The following is a 24,155-nucleotide window of genomic DNA, read 5'->3' on the forward strand; positions in this document are numbered from 1 at the left end:
CGAACCTAAAAAAGCAAACCCTAATCTACAACTAATCCTAATCTAAAAAACAAACCCTAATCTACATCTAACCCTAATCCTAAAAACTAAATATACTAATTAATCTAACCCTAAAAAACTAACCCTATAAAAATAATTAATCTAACCTAATGTACGCCTACAAACTAAATATACTAATTAATCTAACCCTAAAAACTAATTAATCTTAACCCTAAAAAACTAATTAATCTAACCTAAAAAACTAACCCTAATGTACGACTACAAACTAAATATACTAATTAATCTAACAGTAACCATATCTATCTAAACTAACAAATCTAAATAAACTAACTAAAAAACTAAAATCTAAATTTACAAAACAAACTTACCCGCACAGCGCCCCGGGCGGGCAGGGTGTGGTGCGGCGGCGGCACACCCACCGCCGGATTCGGAGCCGGCCGGCGCACGGAGGCCACCCGCGTGGCGGGGCGGGCGAGCAGCGACGGCCGACGGCGCGTGGCGAGCGAGAGCGAGAGGGAAGGAGCTAGATAATTTAGGACCCATCGGCCAGCAGATAGCCGACAGGTTTATGGCGGCCCCGCGCGTCTTAATTTTTTACTATTTAACCTTTTTTTTGAATAAAATTTACAATTGACCTCCTAAGAGACTTAAACTCATCTTTGGACTCTGAGGGTCGGCGCCATGAGTCCTGGTACCGAGGTAACACGTCTCGGCGCCACAGATCTTAACGTCGAAGTGCCTGATCATGTACATAAGAAAATCCTATGTGACCAGTACCTCGACGCCAGAACACATGGCGCTGAGCTCGGCGCCACACATCTTGGCGCCGAGCTCGAGCCACTGGCGCGTTGATGGCGCGCGCGACGAGGCAGAGCAGGCGATGCGCGCCTGCTGCTCACTGCTTTTGATGGCATTGATGCAGCTGCGGGTGCCCTGCTCCCTTTCACTGCTCTGGAGTACGATGCGATTGATGGCAGCTCCGGCTTTGGTCACGTGAGTGGCCCCGTGCTGAGCGCCTAGCCCATGATCATCAATGAAAGACAAAACTTGTATTCAACTGTACCAACATACGTATATTGTAAAAATTAAAGTTATGACCAAATATTTCTATGCTTTGTAATTAGATATTAGAGTTCTAATTGGAGGAATATGCGATGAACTAGAGATTAGTCATAATTGGTTTATTATCTTGTCTGACCCGAACTCATACCACATGCTTATATGAGTTAGTGCAGACCTAACCAAAACATATTAAAACACAAAACTTGGTATTTAAATGTATCAACATATGGATAATACAAAAATTAAAGTTATGATATATTTACGACCAAATATTTTTGTGCTTTGTAGTTAGATATTATAGTTCTAATTAGAGGAATATGTGATGAATTAGAGACTAGTCCTAATAATTAGATTAAGATATACCAAACTTTGGAATTAAAGATTATAAAACATACTATATATCTTGCTAAATTTAAAATTAAAAGATACGAAGATTATATAAATTATATATTTATGAAATAGCAAAATTTGAATGGACTATTTATTTAGTAATTTTTATATCTCGCAAAATATATAATTCCATAAATATATTCTCAAAGTGAAAGATCATCACGTTCTGATGGCTGCTACTACTACAGTACTACTCCTATGCAAAGCGGGAAGAGAAATGAGAGAGAGACACAGGCATGACATGACGAAAATTTTTCCTTTTTGAATTCTTTTTTAGTATATGAAGCAAAAAGAAAGAAAAGATGGATAAGGATTGTATTCTTTAATTATTTATCTATGTTTTATTACTTAATTTATGATTTACGAATTTCAAAAAAAAATTTATTCTATTGGATTGGATTTGTTCGAGAATTCGAAGAATTACAACAAAATCTTTAGAAATCACATTTTTAGTTAGGAACTTCTATGGATTTTACGCCTTGTCAGCATGCACTGCTGTAGCTCAATAGCTGGGCCATGTTTAGATTACAAAAAATTTCAATCTGATAAATAGTAGCACTTTCGTCTTATTTGGTAAATATTGTCCAATCGTGGACCAACTAAGCTCAAAAGATTCATCTCGTGATTTCGAACTAAACTGTGCAATTAGTTATTTTTTTACCTACATTTAATACTCCATGCAAGCGGCTAAAAATTGATGTGATGGAGAGAGTGAAAAAACTTGGAATTTGGAGGTGATCTAAACAAGGCCCTAGCAAGCCTGTTCACTGATTGGGCAGGCGCAGGTGCAGGAACTGTTACCGTACCTACTACTGCACTTGCATCGGACTGGTCTCTAATTCATCACATATTCCTTCAATTAGAACTATAATATCTGACTACAAAGCACAAAAATATTTGGTCGTAAATATATCATAACTTTAATTTTTATATTATCCATATATTGGTACATTTAAATACCAAGTTTTGTGTTTTAATATGTCTTGGTTAGGTCTGCACTAGCTCATATAAGCATGTGGTATGAGTTCGGTCAGACAGGATAATAAACCAATTATGACTAATCTCTAGTTTATCGCATATTTCTCCCATTAGAACTTTAATATCTAATTACAAAGCATAGAAATAATTGAACATAACTTTAATTTTTACAGTATACATATGTTGGTACAGTTGAATACAAGTTTTGTGACTTCGGCCAAGTTTAGATGCAAAATTTTTGGCAAAATACAACGGTAGCGCTTTTCGTTGTTATTTGGCAATTAGTATCCAATCATAGTTTAATTAGGCTTAAAAGATTCGTCTCGTGGATTTCGTCTAAACTGTGTAATTAGTTTTATTTTTTATTTATATTTAATGCTTCATGCATGCGTTCAAAGATTCGATGTGATGAAAAATCTTGAAAAATTTAACAAAATGAAGTGGAAAAACAGGGCCTTCCATTAATGATCACGGGCTAGGCGCTCAGCGCGGGGGCCACTCACGTGACCAAAGCTGGAGCTGTCATCAATCGCATCGTACTCCAGCGCAGTGAAAGAGAGCAGGGCACCTGCAGCTGCCATCAATGTCATCAAAAGCAGTGAGCAGCAGGCGCGCATCCTCTGCTCTGACTCGAGCTCGGCGTCAAAATCTGTGGCGCTGAGCTCGGTGCTATATATTCTGGCATCGAGATATCAGTCACGTAGGATTTTTTCTATACACAGTCAGGCATCTTGGTGTTAAGATCTGTGGCGTCGAGGTAACAGCGCCGAGACGTGTTACCTCGGCGCCAGGAATCATGACGCCGACCCCCAAAGTCCAAAGATGAGGAAGTCTCTCGTGGTGTCAAATGTAAATTTTATTAAAAAAAAATTTAAATAGTAAAAAATTAGGGTCGCGTTAAAAAGGATTTGTCGGCTTCTGGATGGCCGATAGGGTCAGTTACCACAGCCCAGAGTCCTAGACCGTCCCCTTCTCCAATTCCTCCGGTCACTAACGACGAAGGCACGGCGGCGCTGTGACGACCGAGCAGGGACATTTCCTTGTCCTCCTCGCCACCGTGGATTTCGCCGTCCCGTCCTCCATCTGTCTGCAGGCGTGGATCGTGGCGGTGGGAGCTCCCTCCTTCAGCCTAGAGCACCCCGCCGTCCATCCGGTCAAGAAGACCCGACCACATCCTTGCGACGGCGGTCGCGCCCGTCCATCTGGCAGTACGTAGCGGCGCTGAGGTATGCTACGAGCCCTACTCTTCACTGTCCGCTGCGAGATCCACGAGGTCCACTGTGATTCCAGCTCCGGATTCCCATATATGCTGATGCTAGTATAAGATTATGATTATTTTCTGGAATGGGCATGATTGTTTCTTACTACCTAGTTTAAGATTATTTCCGGCTGTTTTATGTTGATGCTAATCAAATACCTAGTTTAAGATTATTTCCGGCTGTTTTATGTTGATTCTAATCAAATTCACAACTAAGGGCAATAGGGCATGTATGGATACCAAGCGCTAATTGTTACTAGCTAGCTAATTTTTAGCTCAAATTAGCTCTAGTGCATCCAAAGGAGGGCTTATTTTTTAGCTAAGTCTTCAACTAGTTGTTGGCCAACTACAGCTAATTTGGGCTACTTTTTAACCCCAACTAGTATATCCAAACAAGCCCAAAGCATATGTTTCCATATTCATTTTGTGATGTATGCGTCATGTAGATCTGTTTTCATTGATCTGGTTTGTGATGTATGTATCTTGTACTGTAGATCTCTAGAGCTCATTGGCTTGGCATGTTTATTTTGTCCTCTTTTATGGAGAGCACCCATATTTCAATCACACTAACAGGTATCCATCACAAGACGTCATTAGTAAATATGTGACTATTTCATTCATAACACTAGTAGACATTGTAACGAGTAATTCAATGCTTCTGCTTAATAAATGAAATTATGAGAAAACACCCCCAGTCTGACAAACATTGGCTAACAGTATCAGTATGATGACCACTGCTTCACTGTCCCTTGCTACTACGACTAATTTAGATAGTAGTCCAATACTTCGACTAGTACATGTAGCCCTTGTTTAGTTTCACCCCAAAATTCAAAAAGTTGCTACAGTACCTGTCACATCGAATGTTTGCGGCCCGTGCATGGAGCATTAAATGTAGACGAAAAGAAAAACTAATTGCACAGTTTGGTGGGAAATTACGAGACGAACGTTTTAAGCCTAATTAGTCAATGTTTGGACATTATTTGCCAAATAAAAACGAAGGTGCTACAGTAGTCCCAAAATCCAAAATTCGCGAACTAAACAAGGCCGTAAGAACTAAGAAGCCTGTGTATGCTATGGGCAGTGCTTTAGTGCTGATGTGAACCTTTTTGTACATGTACTTGAAAGCCAAGCGCGCCTTTGTTAGAGAAAACCAGCCCGTGAATTCTAAGTTGTTTTTCAAATATGCTGGCGTGTTGCTTATGTTTAGCCGCGTTCTTTTTGCTAGTCTAGCTAGTTTATTTCTGAATGATCCTAATTACTCAAAGCTTACCTCCTTTAAAAGACTCAAACTTGAACCATTTTTACCAACGAACTCATTAGAGAATACATTGTCAGAACAATAGTTTATTGAACAGATTTGGTCCTCTTGTTTTTAATCATTTAATATAATGTTTTGTATATACTGAAGAAAGTAAACATTGTATATACTGTCAATGCTAAAGCAAATAACAGTGCTTCTTTCTACTGCATCTGTGTACAAGTAATATATGCATTTTCAGATTGTGAATGGGTTAACTGAAGAAAGTACTAGCCAGTGAGGGTTTTTAACTGTAGAAGTTCATCAAGTATTAATAGGTTGACTTGGCAATTATCTTTTGGCCATTGAATATTGCAAGCTTATATGTCATTTGGTATTACTGATCAAAAGAAAATGATTTGGATGTACACCGTTTATTAGTGAGGCTTGAAAGACAATCAAAATAATATAGGGATTGTACAAATGGAAAGACGTTTCCTTGAAAGACAATCAAAATAATACTATCATTCCATACAGGCATTCTGACAACCACATGGCATGCAGACAACATTACAATTTTGTGTCAGAAGTAACGCAGCAATTGAATCTCGTCTCGCTACTACTAGTAAAGGCCTTGTTTACATTGAGGTTAGCGATCAGTATTTGGTATTGTAGCATTTTCGTTTGTATTTGATAATTATTGTCCAATCATGATTTAACTAGGCTCAAAAGATTCGTCTCATAATTTACAATCAAACTGTGTAATTAGTTATTTTTTTATCTACATTTAATACTCCATGCATGTGTCCAAAGATTTGATATGATGGAGAGAGAGTGAAAAAACTTGCAATCTAAACGAGCCCCAATCAGTAAGGAATAAATGAATTGGGATCTAGAGCTCAAGTGTTCTCTTGCCCAAAACCACGAAATAGAAACGAGTTTGTGGGGAACTCAGAGGATAGGAACACAGGAGGGTGAAGGGAGATGGAACGCAGTGGGTCTACTTGCAGTGCCGCTAGTCAGATCGAGTGCACAACTGCAGATGGATTGCCAATCGCAGAGGGAAGAAGCCGACCGCTGTGCACTCGTCTTGTCCTCGTGCCTCCTGGTCTGCCGCTCGTCGTGCTTATAGGAGGTGGCTTCGAGTGGCTCGTGGACGTGCTGTGCGATTGCTGCGTGCCGCCGGGGCGCGCGTGGCTGCTGCTTGCTTGGTGTTGCGGCCTCGGGCCATACTGCTGCATGGATTTTTTTTTAATTTTAACATTTTTTATAACTAATTTTAAAATTAACACCGTAAGTTTTTTTTAAACTAACACTTTTGGCCGCGCCTATTGCCCTGGCGTGGCCAAATGCTTGTGCCGCGCCATGCATGGTGGCGCGGCAGAGGTCTGACGTGGCGACGACCGGTTTCGGTGACCATTGACATGGCAGCTCTTGCCGCGCCACCATGCATGGCGCGGCAGTGCCGCGCCCTGATCCGTGACGCGGCAGAGCCGAATAAATATCGCACCCAGTCCTGCCTGCCCGAGCAGCAGGCCCGCCTGGCCGCCGCGCCCGCTGTCCGGCCGGCGGCACCTGAATGGTTTAATCTGAACGCGTCGCGCCGATAGTGGGAGTTATTCTAAGTATTGCTTGACGTAAAATCAATAGTAGATTTGTTTCTGTCTTTTGTTGAATTTTTTTACGGCCGAATAGAGAATTTGATAAGCCAATGATTTATTTTCCGTCTTTCATAATACAGTTAACCACCAATTTAACTAATCGGTTATGAAAAATTGCCACCGGCGTCGAGATACGCCGGGACTGTCAGTTCCCGAACTAGTTGATACTTAATCTCGCCGGCAGTGCTGCCGCGACGCAAATAAACGAATATGAAACAGATAAATGAAGTCCGTGCGCAAGTTGACAAGCTGACACATAACATTTTTCATTGTTTTGACATAAGTTTGACGTAACATAAACAAATAACCCGGCAAGTTTCGGACGCCAATATTCGTTTGACCTAACAAACTAAGACCCAGGAGTGTAAGGATCCCTCGGACGCCTCTGTCTCTTCGGATTTGTTGGCAACACATTGGGAGTGTAGCCAACGTCGGTATGGTCGCGTCGACGGTGCGTACGGCTCGTACCCTGCAAGTATATGATACGCACGATTACTTATCATTCTTTATGATCGTTAGTTCATGGAGCCTACGTATTTAAATAAACTATCTTTGATAGTACCTGTGAGGCTCCTTGGGTACCAAGCGGGGCACCACCTAGCTAAGACATGCCGATCTCGTCCTGCGGCTAATTGTTCCACTAGTCGTGCTGTCTGCGGAAGCCCGGGAGGTCGTCGTCATCATCGTCCTCGGTTGCAGGGTCCTTCCCAGCGCTATGTTGTGGTGGTATACGCACCACGAAAGTGGCACCTGTCATCTGCTGAGAAGAGTCGGCTGGTGTCCTCAAAGAGGTTGAAGACGTGGCACCCGACCGTGCCGAGAGTGACGGTTCCTCATGAGGAGTGTCCATGCAGCTCAGCTTCTGAGCTAGCTTCATGCATCTCTTCTTCACCTTCTGCATAAATAGACGTTAAAGTTAGTGCATTTCCCAAACGTATATACACTGAACAAACATTTTCGGAACGGACAAGTTTATGTTTACCTCCACAAAAACCGCGAGAACGCCTGGCCCCAGCCCTCTAGACTCGTGAAGCCGGTACGCTGCTTCGTTGGACAGCCTCGACAATTGTGTCGCCGGGGTACAAAAACGCGGTTGAACAGTTTTAGTATACATACTTAATACCAAATGGATAACAAATTGTACCATTCAAGTATCTTACCACGTATCTTTGTAGCGGGCCTCTCTGTAGCTGTGTGTCCTCCATAGTGGTAACGTCGTACACATCTTCGATGACATCTTCATCCGAGTCCTCATCAATTGCCACGTCAGTGTACGGGGGCTTGATTTGTGTCCTCGTAGACCTATGAAGCCAACGTAGGTACTCGTCGAAGGTGTGCTGGTCGTGTGGAGGACCCGCATGGACTGGATGTCGTACCATGTTCTGCCACAAATGGATGCGCGAGTTGTGTGTCACGCGCCAATCCTTGGTCTTATACCTCTTCCTGCGGTCATACCTGCAATAAAACGATGTTAGTTGTACCACACACCTCTGGATTGTAGCATTATTATTAATCGATAACGCACCCATACAATTCTTGGTTGGTGGAGTAAAGCGGTGGTGGGCAGCCTGTCATTCTCTCAAACTGTTTGCAGACCCGGATGGGCATGTGAATCTCGACCACATGGAAGAAAATAAGAGGGACGTCATAGCGATACTCTTCTGACTCGTCCCTAGTGACAGGACTGAGATAGTCCTAGAGCTCTGGAGCATCCCAAGGACATCAATGCACTAGAAATTTCGTAATTGAGTTAGGTTGTGATATAGTGTAGATCGAACAAGACACATGTATGATAGTAAAGAGAGCGTAACCTGGTGCTGCATCAGGACGTTGAGACCGTTCGTGTACTCTCTGTACTTGCGCCACGCATTCCCTCTAACTAACGCTGATTCCGTCCAGATATACAGAGCTGTAGGGAGTGTATCCTGCCCGTTCCATCGCTGCATTGAACACGATAATGAATTAGCCATTAATAATGAATTCATATGTAACTGCGTCCAAGAATATAGTGAACCGAAGTACTTACCGATAAACCATTATTAAGGAGCCTCTCAACGGGCCATCGTTCCCGACACCATACCTGAAGTAGGTACGAGCAACCCCCAAGGTTCGCATATCCTGAGGTGCAACGGCAGGCAACGCATAGCTGTCGATACGTCCATGCCAGGACTGCGCTGCCCCAGCTGTACGCCGCTGTGTTCTCCCACGGCTATCGTAGTATGTCAAGGAACATCCAGCTAATCGTGTTACCCGAGGCGTCTGGGAAGAGGAAAGCACCAAGAAAGTACCAGAGCCACACACGAGCGAACCTGTCGATCAGAGCCTCCTCAGCCTGTGGGTCCAAGTAATCAAAGCGCTCCGTGATCCAGGACGATGAAACCCCGGAACTTTTCCTGAAATTGACCAAAGAAAATGAGACCCCATGGCTGCAGGAAAGCAATGCAAGTATTAAATAGGCTTGAATTACTCACTTATTTTTCTTAGAAGCATCGTCATCCGGTGAAAGAAAGCCAGTAAACTGAGCCACCAGCTCCCTCCAGTGATCGTTGTCAACTATCCCTGTCACTGGAAGTCCCCCCAACCGAAGGCCTAAAATAGCCTTCACGTCCTGCAACGTCAAGATCATCTCGCCACAAGGTAGGTGGAACGTGTGGGTCTCAGGCCTCCACCTGTTATAAGAATAGAACGACTGTTAGTTGCCTCAAATTTGTTAGAAGAAAGTTTACGTACAAAGAATGCACCCGCACCTGTCTACAGCTGCAGTAAGTAGTGCTGGGTTAAGGGGCGGAAGACCGTGGTTGACAACACGGACAAGCTCGAGGAAGCCGGCACGCCGTATGTACGGCGCATAAGCTCGTCCCACTGGTACGCCCTGGTGTGCGTGCGGGGCCTCAAAGGAGGCAAGGCCACCTCTGCGTCATTGTCACTCAAGATGTGTGCTCGGTACTGGTCGTCGTACTCTACCTCAAGAATGGGGTACAACGGGTGCTGCGTGGGAGGAGCCATCATGTTACAAATTGATAAACAAAGCGTTAGAGTATTCAAATTAACAAAATTTAAATTAACATTAGTAAGTTCACAAACAAATCACTAACCTAACTATCCTGAATCCCTAAACCCAAAATCATACTTATACTAGATAATAAATACATAATCAATCCCTAAAATACCTAAACCCTTTTGGGTTTAGAGTAAACTAGTATCTATACCCAAAATCCCTAACTAAATAACTAACTATAAACTAAATAATAAATACATAAACAATCCCTAAATCCAAAATCCTAACTATACTAGAACACACAACCTCAAACCTACGTAAATCACAAATAAATTCACTAACCTAACTATCCTAAATCACTAACTATCATAAATCAATACCAATCATAAAACCCTAACTATCCTAAATTACTAACTATCCTAAATCACTAATTAACTTAAATCAATAATAAAAAAATGAAATCAATCCTAACTATCATAAATTACTAACTATCCTAAATCACTAATTATCCTAAATAAAAAATAAGCAAAAAAAATATGAAATCGAGATGAGGTACCTTAGGAGCGGGCGGCCTTGACGCGCCGGCGTTCGTGGCGCGACCGGCGCGGGCGCTGGCGCCAGGCGCTGCGCGGTGGATGGGCGAGTGCGGGCGCTGGCGACAGGCGGGCGGGCAGGGTGCGCGCGGGCGGGCGACCGGCCACGCGGTATTTATTCGGCTCTGCCGCGCCATGGATCAGGGCGCGGTTCTGCCGCACTAAGGTAGGTGGCGCGGCAAGAGCTGCCACGTCAACGGTCACCGAAACCGGTCGTCGTTACGTCAGACCTCTACCGTGCCACCATGCATGGCGCGGCACATGCATTTGGCCACGCCAGGGCAATAGGCGCGGCCAAAAGTGTTAGTTTTTTTTTAAAAACGTACAATGTTAGAATTAAAATTAGTTATCAAAAAAGTGTTAAAATTAAAAAAAATCGCTGCATGTGAGAAAAGAAGTGCGGGCGAGTGGGGAGGAGGCGGCGGCATTTGTGTCCACGATGTAGACGGAGATGGAGCACTCGCAAGGAATGGATCCTAGTGACGGAAGATACAGTGTTTTTCTCTCTCGATAAAAAAACAATACCAGCCGACTTATAAGCCACGAAAACGATGGAGCGTGGTGTTTGTCTCCTGCAAGGATCGATCAACCATGCCCGGCCCTGCCTCTCTGCATTGGGGACAAAGCACTCTGGCGTGCATAGCTTGAGTGGCTGGGACGTTGGACCGACGCGGCACGGAGAGGAGAAGATCATGCTGCTGACAAGTCAGCCATATTTCCCCTGCTGCCGCTTGCATTGCATCAATGAGGTAGACAGCCGACAGGGGAAGAAAAAGAAAATAAGAAAAAAGGTGAACTGCGCGGACGCAACACAATTATACACAAAGAGTATAGGAGTATACTAGTATGCAACTCGGTCGGTGCTCACGAGTCAAGACCAACGCTACAGTCGAGAAAACCAATGTGGGCCCCACATGTCGGTTTCCATGAAAATCCCATTTCCCTCCTTGCCCTTGTCGTGACCCTAGCAAGTTACCCGTCCGAGCACCTTCCAGAACCTCCTCGGATGCTCAACCAGTTTGGGTGCTCCATCCATCCACTGCCATCGCTGAGAGACGGAGCACCGGCCGCCGGCTAAACTTGACGCATCGGCTCCGTTAGATTCGGGGAACTTTAGAGGAATCTGAAGGAATTTAGAGAAATTTATAAGAGAAAAATACTGTTCTGGATAAAAAAAAAACGGATAAGCCAGATTTAACCTTCGTCTGTGCATGGCCACCGTGCTGCTATCTAGCTCCACTGCTATAGCACGCAGCACGACTGCTCCCTAAAGTTAACCTTGCTCGGCTGCCCCGAGCCGTGAAATTGGCAAATCCCCTCTAGTGAGCGCTAAATACAGCGAATAGTAGCTTCATGGTGGGCTAGTGTCTGCGTAGCCAATCACAGATAAGATAAGAGGAGCTATAGCTTAAATTATAATAACGGAATTACAATAGTCAAAATTTAGAGCATATGCCAATACTAATATCATTTGGTTTAAAATATTAGAATTTTTTAGTTAACTATTACATTTAATGGCATAAAGCACAAACATAATGCCATAAATGAATAAGATCTCATGGAGACAAACATCATGCTCGCTCGTTAGTTTCAGCCAGGGTTTATCAGTCAGTTAACAGTGTTTTTCTCTCACAACAAACCATCACCAGCCGGGCTTATCAGCCCAGAAACCAACCAGCGAACAGACCGAAGCTATCTTTAAGTTTTTATATCAGTTGAAAATGACATTATTAATCATCCTATTATTTTATCATAGTTCCAATCAGTATCTTAACATTTTTATTGTCTTTGAAATTATCCACACCGTAACCTAAACCACTCACAGAGTAAATAGCGGACGATAAATGCACTAGCAACCGCTAAGCTCTCTTTGGTCCGCTACCTTATAGTAGCGGTAGAAGGCAGCTACCAATTCTATTTAGTACTACGTACTATACTACAAGTCTCCAAACTACTACAGTTTACATGCTGGAGTGATTCCGTATTATTTTTTTAGATGGAAACCTAAATGGCCAACCCACTATAGATTTATTAAATTAAAGGTATTCAGCTGAATACCTTTAATTTTTTTTCTTTCTATTTTTAATATATATATATATATATATATATATATATATTGGAAAAACAAAATTAAAATTAAAATGAATACTCTGTGATGAATTCAGCCAAAACGTCTCTCATTTCGCTCTCCCCACCAGCACTCCTCTGCTCTCTCGTTTCCCCCAAACCTTACCAGTAGGCGCAGAGGCGGAGGCTGTAGGCGGGCAGCGGACTCCGGTGGGCGGCGGGTCGGCGCATCGTGTCGGGCGGCGTGCGAGCGGGAGGCGGCACTACGGCAGGCCGCGGTCGGGCGCGCACCTAGCGCGGTACCGCCGTGGCCCGTGGCGCAAGAAGCTGCCACTGCAGAGCGCATAGGCTGCTGACCGACGGACCGAGGGGCTACTGGAACTGGAGCTGAGCTACAACCTGTGAAATTCAATCTGTAAGTAAAAATTTGGTCAACTGTGTTCTCAATTCTCCATTCAATATATTACCGATTACAAGCAAAACCACCACCACTGACCATTACTTAGTCTATTTAAATCATATTCTCTCTCTATATATTTCAGATGTTGGAATTTTGATATGCTGAACAATTGATGGTTTGATAAATTGATACTAATATATGTTAGACAACTTTAGGTTATGCTCAATTCTGGGAACGTATGAAAGAATGATTTATTTTGTGTTAAATCCGCTACATATTATACAAGTATACCTATATGCATGTGGTATTCTACATGCCAAATATTAGGCCTACGTTGTTAAAAAATAATTGACAGTCCTTCACATCTTGAGTACCCAACCTCAAAATCCTTGGTGCGTTAAATGGAGGAAGTAAAAATAGTCAACTCTGGTTTGACATCAAAATATTGGACACTGGTTTGACATCAACTGGTGTGCTTTTTGACCTGTGTCAGATATGAATCTTTCAATCACCCTGTTCTATCTTGTCCCAAGAAACATCAACGAAAGAACAACATTTTTCTAGCAGATGTACCTGACTTATTCCAGTTTTCAGTATGCAATATAGTTGTGCAGCATGTAGTTATTAGTTACTGATGATTGCGTTTAACTCCAGTTGCTGCCTATTGTTGGACAGGCCCAGAGTCTTATTAGTTACTGATGATGGATGCCCTGCCAGATGGCGTCCTCGGGCACATCCTTGGCTTCCTGCTAGCTCCGGAGGCTGTGCGGACGTGTGTTCTCGCTCGGCGCTGGCGCCAGCTATGGAGATTCACTACGGGCCTGCGTGTAGGGTGTCGCCATGAGGATGAACAGGCACCGGTGAAAGAGCACCGCGAGTTTTTGGACCATCTGCTCCTCCTCCGCGGAGGCTCGCCTCTTGACTTTTGCGAATTCATATTTACTGAATTCCAGTACGATGATGTGCCGCGGGTGAATCTCTGGTTCCGCCATGTCATCATGTGCAGGGTTCGAGTACTCAAGCTCCACATCTTTTCCATGCGCTATATTGAGCTAGATGACCTGCCTCTCGTTTCTCAGCACCTGACGAGACTGGACCTCCATGGTGTAGTACTCCACAGCAGCTTTCTCGACTTCTCCAGCTGCCCGGCCTTGGAGCATCTAGAGTTGGTTGAGTGTGGTCTCTTGACTGCCAACAATATCTCGTCCAAGTCCCTAAAGCATCTGAGCTTGACTTGTTGCTTTTTGGATGTATTTTCTCGTGTTTACATTTATACCCAAGCCTGGTTTCACTATGTCTAGATGACCTTCAGGGGATGACTCCCATACTTGACATCATGCCCTCATTAGTGAAGGCATTTGTCCGGATAACCGAGGAATGTGAGGATGTCTGTGCAAAACTGTTACACCCAGAAATTTTGGATTGTGTTTGTCAATGGTGTGTCAGTTCTAAGAACACTTATGGCGGCGGCAGTTCTGTGCTCCTAAGAGGTTTATCACAAGCTAAGAGCTTGGTATTGATTTCTAAACTGGACAAGGTAAACGAACACTTTGCCTCAATTACATTATTAATAACTCTATATGCCATACCCTTATTTCTTCTACATTGTCTACATTATTGCATCTTTTTTCCAGGTTGTTTTCAAAAGTGATTTGAGATGGTGCCCTGTCTTTAACAATCTCAAGGCTTTGTTTCTCAATGACTGTTGGTGTACACCTGATGACTTCAATGCATTAGTTTGTATTCTTGAACACTCACCGGATCTTGAGAAGCTTGCACTTGAACTCTTTTGTGAGGTATGTTCTTTATAAATAATGAGCAATTTCTGCAAATGAGAATAGTTACACCGATGAGTGATCTTGGGAAAAATGATTTATTTCACTGCAGGGACCTAAGTATAAAGTTGAAATGAAAGGAAGCGTCAATCTGATGGAGCGACCGGCTAAAATTTCAGAACACCTTAACATTGTTGAAGTCAAGTGTCAAGATGTTGATGAGAGAGTTCTCAAAGTGTTGAAGTTCCTTTCTACCTTTAACATATGTAAGCTAACTTGCAACTTTCCTGGTGCTTCTATCTGAAAAATCACTACAAAATTATTGACGAACAAACACCAGCACTGTGTAGACGTACATTTAGCTGGCAGATAGAATCACAAAAGTCTGAACTTTCACATGCAGTTAGTAAACTACATGTCAAACAACCAGTAGACTTTTGTATTCTAATAATAATTCGAAGTTGAAATTGTTGTAGTGTCATAATTAGTAAACTACATGTCAAACATTTAGTAGTTTTTTTTGTTCTCTGTCAGGTTAATTAAACATATGACAGTTAATTGGATTAGCCAGCAGTTGTTCATGCAGTTTTAAGATTCCGTCAAGTTACTGATTTTCTATTCCTATAGATAACAGGTTTTGGTATTATGATTTTCATACAGGTTTTGGTCTCTTATCTGAGGCACTATGAAATTTGGGCTGTCAAGGGATCTATGAACAAGTTGGCTTGAACAAGTTTGTCATCTCTATGACTATTATATCGGGTGAGTGGGTGTGTTATGTCAGATATAGACTTGTAGTTATATGAATGTCTAACAAATGGCAGCACTAATTGTTCAGAACTTTAAATATCAGTAATTGGATCAGGCACATCATCGCTGTGATTTCGTTCACACAGAGATCATGAGGGTTTGTTCGACAATTCTGGACCAATTAAATTAATCTGCCTTTAGTATGTATATATACTTTGATCTAGAGTTGAGCTGGTAACATGACCTCTTCTCTTGTAGCATAATCAGTTCATATCACTCTGTGTGGTCACTCTGCGTTCAAATGCACATGCCTTAGCAAACTGTAAAAGCATAGCTGCAATTGCGCATGAACCCCAGCACATGGTGAACAGCTGTTGCAGAGACTGAAGTTCCCCCTACCCAGTCGTGCAGCATGAGAATAGCAGAGCATGCGAACACAGTCAGAAGACCGGAGGGATGTAATGTGAGGCTCCGCAGGCTCTCTGGCAGCTCGGGAGCAATTCGTCTCCAATGACTCGAGTGTTGTCATGTGTCTGCAGCAGTTCCCACCGGCGTCCAAATCCTAACCCTGTCATCTCATCCCCCATAGCCCAAGCTTGTTCATTCCGGTGACTGAAATTGGAGTAGGAAGAGGACGCCAGCAGGCCCAGGCGCCCAGCACAGGCATTGACCTGGCAATTCCCCTGGCAATTGCAAACGACTGCAGGTTCTCCAGGGACAAAGGCATGTGTGGCTTGACCTTCAGACGCTCAGTCAGGCAAGCGCTTGGGCCACGTCATGGGCTCATGGCCAGGGAGGCAGCGCTAAAATTAATCGATATGTTCATCACAAAATTGTCTTATTGCGCTCTAAAGTGAACAAAACGAGAGACTGAAAATATTAGTAATTTTAGTTAGTTGTAGATACTAAATACAAACTTCTAATACCTATATATGTCCTAAGATTTTAGGCCGTGCAGAAACATGGATTGATGAACTAGCTATAATAAATATTAAGAATGTAGTATAAGATTTAGAATCTATATTTTAAAATATGGAAATACAGAAAAAATGTACATAAGCAATAGAGTTTCAACTTAATACACTGAGAAAAAAATGCAGTAACTAATAGGATAAAATTAAGATTTCACAAATCACAACACATGGCTGTAACAAGAGTCAATAACCAAAATTATGATTTCAACTAAACACATACTAAAGATACATGGTGGTGTGGTGTAATGGAATACTATGCATATATTTGGAAAAAGGCAAACAGAATAACTGCTAATCAAAGTTTATCATAACTCAGTAGAGATTACATGGTGTCTACATGGGTATTATGTTATAAAGTGATGAACATAGTTGATCAAAGTTTTGCATGGTGAATGCAAGCACTTCCTCCTCACTTGCCAACGAAGCATCAATACCCATTAATATATACACGAGGGATGTGGGCAATGACGTGCCAGTCGACCTTATTCTGTCGTATCGCCTCTTCAGATCAGGGCAGTTATAGATGCCCAATTGTTGTAATGCGGTGAGGCCTTGTATCTGCTCTGGCAAGGATGTGAGGAGCGGGCAGTATGAGATGGATAGCTCTTCCAGGGAGGAGAGGCGGCCCATGGATTGGGGAAGGCAAGTCAGGGCGTCCAAACCGGTAATCTCCAGTATGTGTAGAGACCGGAGCTCTCCCAGGCTTTCAGGCAATAGGCGTAGTTTAGTGCACCATCCTATTAGCAGCCTCTTGAGGGAGATGATGTGGCCCAATGACTGGGGAAGGCTTTCCATGCTTCTGTAGCCACCGATGGTCAATTTTTGCAGAGAACGAAGTCGGTCAAACGATCGGGGAAGGCTGTTAACAGTAGGGCAGCGGTGGATGATCATCTCTTGCAGAGAACAGAGTTGATCAACTGATTGAGGAATGCTGCTCAGACTACTGCAGCTATCGATGATCATTTGTTGCAGAGAGAGGAGTTGACCCATTGACTGTGGGAGGCTGGTCAAGCTATGGCAGTAGGTAATGCTTAATTTCTGCAAAGACTGGAGTTCCTGAAGCCATTCAGGCAGCATGCCGAGAGCAGAGCATGAGTAGATATTCAGAGACTGGAGGGACGTGAGGCTCCGCATGCTCTCTGGTAGCTCGGTTAGGCCATTGCACTTCGAAATCTCCAAAGACTCAAGTGCTGTCATTTGTTGCAGCAGTACCCACCCACGCCCAGATTGCAATCCAAGGGATGGTGGTGATCCTGATGATGATATCACCATCTTCCGTAGTGTAAGCTCCTTGAGGTGGCTAAAACTGAATGAAGATGGAAAACTAGAGGATGAAGAGGAGCCTTGGCCTTGGCCTGGCGATTGCATCAGTTGCTCGTTGCTCCCTTCCAATAACAGGCGCTGCAGTGATGATGGGAAGTATGGCTTCACCAACAATTTAGGACATCCCATAATATGGATATCTGATAGGCATGTACCAATTTGCATTTTGCCCTTCTCATTACCCAAGTTCATCTCTGTTACCATCCAAACTTCTTCTAATCTGGGCAGTCCGTCCATAACTAACTTCATCAGAGAAGGAAATGGACCTCCATTTACGCTTTCAAGAGAAGTCAGTCGTGACAGTTCAAGATGTTCTAAACAAGGCAACTCCACAAGTCCCTCTAGATGCTTCATGTTTGGGAAATCTGATAGCCTCAACACGACCAAAAATGGGAATTGATGCAGACTTTGTTCTCCCACATCAACTTGCTTCAGCATCCATTATGCGTATTTCCCACCTGCATATCCAGCAATATGTAGGTTTCTAATACCTGATGGTGGTTCCAGACCATTTAGTACAGTTTGCTCCGTTTGAGCATTCACCTTATCCTCATCATTTGTCCTCCAATCAAGCTCTAGGGTCTGTAAGTTTGCCTTTTGTTTCAAGCATGTCCTGCACACCGTTGGCCCACAGGATCACCGGCTCAGGTGAGTGAATCACTCACCAGTCTTGCCGAGCACCCGCTAGTGTTGCCGAGCACCCACTAGCCGTGCCGACCACGAACAAGCATTGTTCGTCCCCACACACTATGGCTAGAGCTTGAAGAAGAAGGAAGAACAAATCATGCACACACAGTACAAGACACCAGCGTTGGCTGAAGCCCTGTATGGGAGATGGCAAATCTGAACTATCTTTACTGAGTTGTTGTGGTAGTCTATTTATACAACTCTATACATCTAGTCCCAGTATAGCTGCCCTGCTGCAACAGTGACTAGATAATATACAAGGCTGACTTTGCGCCGCCCTCTGCATGTGCCTACAGTGCTGCAGGTGAGCAGTTCAGCGCCTGCACCTGCAGCGGCTATAGTATCACAGCAGGGGGCCTTTTTGGCGCCGCCTTCCCCTTGTTGTGTTCACACAAGATAGCAGTAGATTATCTAACAATCTTCCCCTAATCCTACTGCTAACCCTTGTACCCCCTCCATGCCGATCATCTCCTTTAGCTCTGTGAGTCGAAGACGTCCGAGCGGCTTGGTGAGGACGTCCACGAGTTGCCGACCAGTTTCGACGAACTCGATGACGACCTGCCCTCCATCGACACAGTCCCTAAGGAAGTGGAATTTCACGTCGATGTGTTTACTCCGGTCACAGCGGCGTGCCAAGTTTATGAACCTCAGTTTGCGGTCGCTGCTAAACTTGACAAATCCCCTCTAGTGAGACCATCTCCAACGACGGGAACCTAAAACAGAGACCCATTCTACGATTTACGTCGCCTACAGTAAAAGGGTAGTACACCCAAATCTTTCGTTCTCCAACAGCGACCGCAAAAAAACAAATACGAGCGAGCAGGCGGCGGCGGGGGGCGGAGCGAGCGAGCGAGCGCGCCGGCTGGGCGAGCGGCGGGGGCTAGGTGGAGTCAAGTGTCAAGATGTTGATGAGAGAGTTCTCAAAGTGTTGAAGTTCCTTTCTACCTTTGACATATGTAAGCTAACTTGCAACTTTCCTGGTGTAGTTAATAAGCCCTGCTTCCTAAGCACTTCCTAGATAACTATGCTAGTTAATTACAGTCATTAAAGACCTTGGGCAGCCCAAGAGGTGTGTACGGCTGCCAAGGCACCTATCTGATTAGCTATGCTCTAGTGAGCTGTTTGTAATCAATGCAATGTCTATCTCTATATATAATCAAGGAGACGGCCTGGGGTTTGTGGGTTCTTTCAGGCTAATCAAGTCTGTGTTACCTCCAACATTTGGTATCAGAGACAGGTTAGACACCAGAGAGCCACGAGGCCAACTCCTCACCTTCTCCGCCCCATGTCGACCTCTGCTGAGCGCGCTGCCAGGCTCAAGGCCAAGGGAACCGGCGATGGAGAGCTGGGCGACTCCTTCGGCCGTGCCACGCGCTTGAAGGCTGCAGAGGAAGCAGCAGTGCTGGCAGTCCAGGCAGCAAAGCAGGCGGCGGCTGCTGCAGAGGCGGCAGCAAGGACGGCGCAGGAGCTGCGGGCCAAAATTGCTGCTGAGAAGGGAGAAGAAGAGGATGCAGAGGAGGAGGAAGAGGAGGCGGAGAGCAGGAATCGGGGGCTGCGGACTCTGTCGCGAGACAGGAGGCGCTCGCAGTCACCACTGCGAGACCGGAGGCGCGGCCGCGGCGGCGGTCGCTACGAATCACCGCACGGCAGAGTGGTGTACCGCGACTCCGGTAGCAGCACATCGTGGCCGATGCTGGACAAGTCGAACTACTACGAGTGGAGTCAGACCATGAAGCTGAGGATGCAGGCGCGCGATCTCTGGGACGCCATCGAGGGTGGCCCTGTCCAGTTTCGCGATGACAGGCGTGCACTGGAGGTGATTGTCGGGGCCGTGCCCAAGGAGATGGGCATCCCACTCCTCGACAAGGCTACGGCGAAGGAGGCGTGGGACGCCATCGCTGCGACTCGCATCGGCGTGGACCGGGTCCGTCGAGCAACGCTGCAGCGCCTACGCCGTGATTGGGAGAACATCGGCGTCAACCCCGGCGAGCAAGTGGAGGATTTTGCCCTGCGTCTGTCAACTCTGCACCAGCAGCTTGTCATTCATGGTGACAAGGACATCACTGAGGAGCGTGTGGTGGAGAAGTTTCTGCGCACGGTGCCAGCCAAGTACGCGCAGATTGTTGTCGCCATTGAGCAGTTCCTCGACTTTGAGGCGCTCACTCTTGAGGAGGTGACTGGAAGGCTCAAGGCGGTGGATAATCGCGAGGAACAAGCGCTGACCGAGCCGGTGGCCATCAACGGCAAGCTGCTGTACACCGAGGAGCAGTGGAGAGCGCGCTGGAGGAAGGAGAAGAAGGGAGATGATGCCGGTGGTTCTGGATTCAGGAACCAGCGCGGTGGCGGTGGACGTAGCCGCGGTGGTGGACGAGGACGAGGCAGAGGCGGTGGACGTGGTGGCGGACGAGGAGATGGCAATGTTGCTGGCCGCGTCGGCCCCAACACCTGCCTCAACTGCAACCAGGAGGGCCACTGGGCACGTGAGTGTCCCCAGCCATGCCGTGAAGATGCAGAGCGCAGCGGTGGAGGTGGAAACCGTGCTGGCCGCGGCGGTGGCAATCGTGGTGGAGGTCGTGGCGGCGGAAATCAGGCTGGGCAGCGTGGCGGGAACCAAGGAAGGCATGAGGCGCGCGCCCAGTACGCCGAGTGCGATGAAGATGGCGCTCTGTTTCTGGCACATGGCTTCATTAGCCTGGAACAGAGCATGCTGGCGCACAGCTACACGGCGCAGCACGTCGAGTTCTCCGAGCCACGTGCTCGCGCCTATCTCGGCGTGGACGAAGAAGAGGTGGACAGCGGCTGGTACCTGGACTCCGGCGCGACGCATCACATGACCGGGCGCCAAGAGTTCTTTGCTGATCTGAACACTGGCGTTCGAGGAACGGTCCGATTCGGGGACGCGTCGAAGGTAGAGATCAAGGGCGTCGGGTCTATTGTTTTCTAAGCCAAGACCGGTGAGCAGAGGGTTCTTCATGGCGTCTACTTCATTCCGGCGCTGAAGAACTCTATCCTAAGTCTGGGACAGCTTGATGAAGGAGGGTCCAAGGTTGTGATTGACGATGGCGTGCTTCGCATTTGGGACAAGAGCCGCCGTCTGCTCGCCAAGGTACACAGAGGGAAGAATAGGTTGTATATTCTGCATCTTGAGGCTGCACAACCTCTCTGTCTCGCGGCACGCAAGGATGAAGAGGCGTGGCAGTGGCACGAGCGTTTCGGCCATCTGCACTTCGACGCACTCCGACGACTCAGCAAGGAGGAGATGGCGCGCGGGATGCCGGTGGTTGACCATGTTGAGCAGGTGTGTGACACCTGCGTTACCACCAAGCAGAGGCGGCGTTCTTTTCCGGCTGTAGCAGCATACCGTGCCCAGAATCAGCTTGAGCTGGTGCACGGTGACCTGTGCGGTCCGGTCACGCCAGCGACACCGGCGGGCAACCGTTATATCTTGCTGCTCGTCGATGACGCCACCCGCTTTATGTGGGCTGTGTTGCTGCCATCCAAGGACGCAGCAGCAGAAGCAATTAAGAAGGTCAAGGTGGCAGCAGAGGTGGAAAGCGGGCGCAAGTTGAAGGTCCTACGCACCGACAATGGCGGCGAATTCACTGTCGCGGAGTTTACTGCATACTGCGCTGATGAAGGTATTAAACGGCATTTCAGTGCCCCTTATTCACCGCAATAGAACGGTGTTGTTGAGCGCAGGAACCAAACAGTGGTGGCCATGGCACGAGCTTTGCTCAAGCAACGCCAGATGCCCTCTCGGTTTTGGGGGGAGGCTGTGATGACGGCTGTGCACATTCTGAATCGATCCCCGACGAAGGCGCTGAAGAATGCCACTCCTTATGAGGCGTGGCACGGCCGGGCACCAACAGTCGGCCACCTCAAGGTCTTTGGCTGTGTGGCTTATACCCGGCGGCTTACTCAGCTTCGCAAGCTCGATGACCGCGGCGAGGCTGGCATGTTTATCGGCTATGCGGAAGGGGCCAAGGCATACCGTATCTATGATCTAGTGTCCCAGCGCGTGCGTGTCAGCCGCGATGTGGTGTTCGACGAAGGCCGCGGCTGGGACTGGGCATCACCGGCAGCAGGCACACCAGAAGCAGCGAGCAGTGAGTTTACTGTTGAATTCCCATGGGCGGAGGAACTCCCTGAAGCAGGAAGTTCAACGTCGCCTTCACTATCTCCTCCGCCACATCCTGCATCGCCTGGTTTCTCTCCGGTGAATGCAGGAGAGCCTACAGCGGAAGCAGAGGAGCCCGTAGCGGAGGCAGAGGCGCCTGCGTCGCCCAGAACACCTACACCAGCTCCAGCAAGTCCTCAGGTTGAGCCTGTGACCCCCCTGGAGGATGATGATGAAAGGGTGGATGCTTGCCACGACGATGAAGAACTCCGCTATCGGAAGATTCATGACATTATTGGTGATCAGCCAACCCCTCCGCCGGCGCAGCGGCTGTTTGCAGAACTGAATCTCACCCATTCTGGTGAGCCTACAAGCTATGAAGAAGCCAAAGATGATCCAGATTGGCAAGCAGCGATGAAGGAGGAGCTGAGATCAGTAGAGCGGAATGGGACTTGGGAACTTGTTTCTCCCCGTCCTGGTCACCGTCCAATTTCACTGAAATGGGTGTTTAAGCTGAAGAAGGATGAACATGGAGCTGTAATTAGGCACAAGGCAAGACTTGTGGCCCATGGTTTTGTGCAGCAGGAAGGAGTTGATTATGAAGATGCTTTTGCACCAGTTGCAAGGATGGAATCAGTGCGTGTTTTGCTTGCCCTAGCAGCACAAGAGGGATGGGCAGTACATCACATGGATGTGAAGTCTGCATTTTTGAATAGAGAACTCTAGGAGGAGGTTTATGTTACACAGCCTCCAGGTTTTGTAGTACCAGGAGAGGAGAAGAAAGTGTACAGGCTGCACAAGGCTCTGTATGGCCTAAGACAGGCTCCTCGGGCATGGAATGCCAAGCTTGACTTGACTCTCAAGCAGATGGGTTTTGAGCAGAATGTGTATGAAGCTGCTATGTACAGGAAGGGATCAGGTGACTCCCTACTGGTAATTGGAGTCTATGTTGATGATTTGATCATCACAGGAGTCAATCAGCAGAAGATTGAAGTTTTCAAGGCAAAGATGAAGCAAACCTTTGAAATGAGTGATTTGGGTTTTCTGTCTCTCTATCTGGGAGTTGAGGTGAGACAATCAGAGGGGAGCATCACTCTGAAGCAAACCCATTATGCTAAGAAGATACTTGAGCTTGGTGGTATGGCAGGTTGTAATCCAGCCACCACACCCGTGGAAGAAAGGTTGAAATTGAGCAAGGAAAGCACAGCAAAGGAAGTAAATCCAACTCAGTACAGAAGACTGGTTGGCAGCTTGAGATACCTAGTGCACACAAGACCAGATTTGGCTTTTGCTGTAGGGTATGTTAGCAGATTTCTGGAGAAGCCAACAACTGAACATCTTTAGGCTGTGAAGAGGATCTTGAGATACCTGGCTGGTACTCTAGATCATGGGCTCTGCTACACCAGAACAACAGACAAAGCAAGGTTTGTGGGTTACAGTGATTCAGATTTGGCTGGAGATGTTGATTCAAGCAAAAGCACAACTGGATGTTTGTTCTTCCTTGGAACCAGCCTGGTCAGCTGGCAGTCTGTCAAACAGAGAGTTGTTGCTCTGTCTAGCTGTGAGGCTGAATATGTGGCGATGACAACAGCTGCAACCCAAGCTTTGTGGTTGTCAAGACTGTTTGCAGATTTGTTGGGAAGAAAAGTTGAGGTGGTGGAACTCAGAGTAGACAATAAGTCTGCTCTGGCTTTGGCAAAGAATCCTGTTTTCCATGACAGGAGCAAGCATATTAGAATCAAGCATCATTTCATCAGAGATTGTGTGGAAGAAGGTAGCATCAAGACAGAGTTCATTCCCACTGCAGATCAGCTCGCTGATATACTGACTAAAGCCTTGGGCAAAACCAAGCTGGAAGAGATGAGGAGCAGGATTGGGATCAAGG

The 24,155-nt window shown here is 46.1% G+C and overlaps 1 protein-coding gene across 1 annotated transcript; it reads left to right on the top strand.

The window, feature by feature from the left end:
- The first annotated feature begins 13,808 nt into the window (after positions 1–13,808).
- LOC136487512 (uncharacterized) lies at positions 13,809–15,425 on the top strand. The gene is made up of 4 exons (XM_066484634.1): positions 13,809–14,181; positions 14,279–14,440; positions 14,532–14,685; positions 15,080–15,425. Exons 1-4 carry the CDS (start codon positions 13,960–13,962, stop codon positions 15,106–15,108), a joined length of 567 nt encoding a protein of 188 aa, XP_066340731.1. The 5' UTR covers positions 13,809–13,959; the 3' UTR covers positions 15,109–15,425.
- The last annotated feature ends 8,730 nt before the right edge of the window (positions 15,426–24,155 follow it).

The sequence above is a fragment of the Miscanthus floridulus genome, chromosome 10, assembly GCF_019320115.1.
Source record: "Miscanthus floridulus cultivar M001 chromosome 10, ASM1932011v1, whole genome shotgun sequence".
Taxonomy (NCBI): domain Eukaryota; kingdom Viridiplantae; phylum Streptophyta; class Magnoliopsida; order Poales; family Poaceae; genus Miscanthus; species Miscanthus floridulus.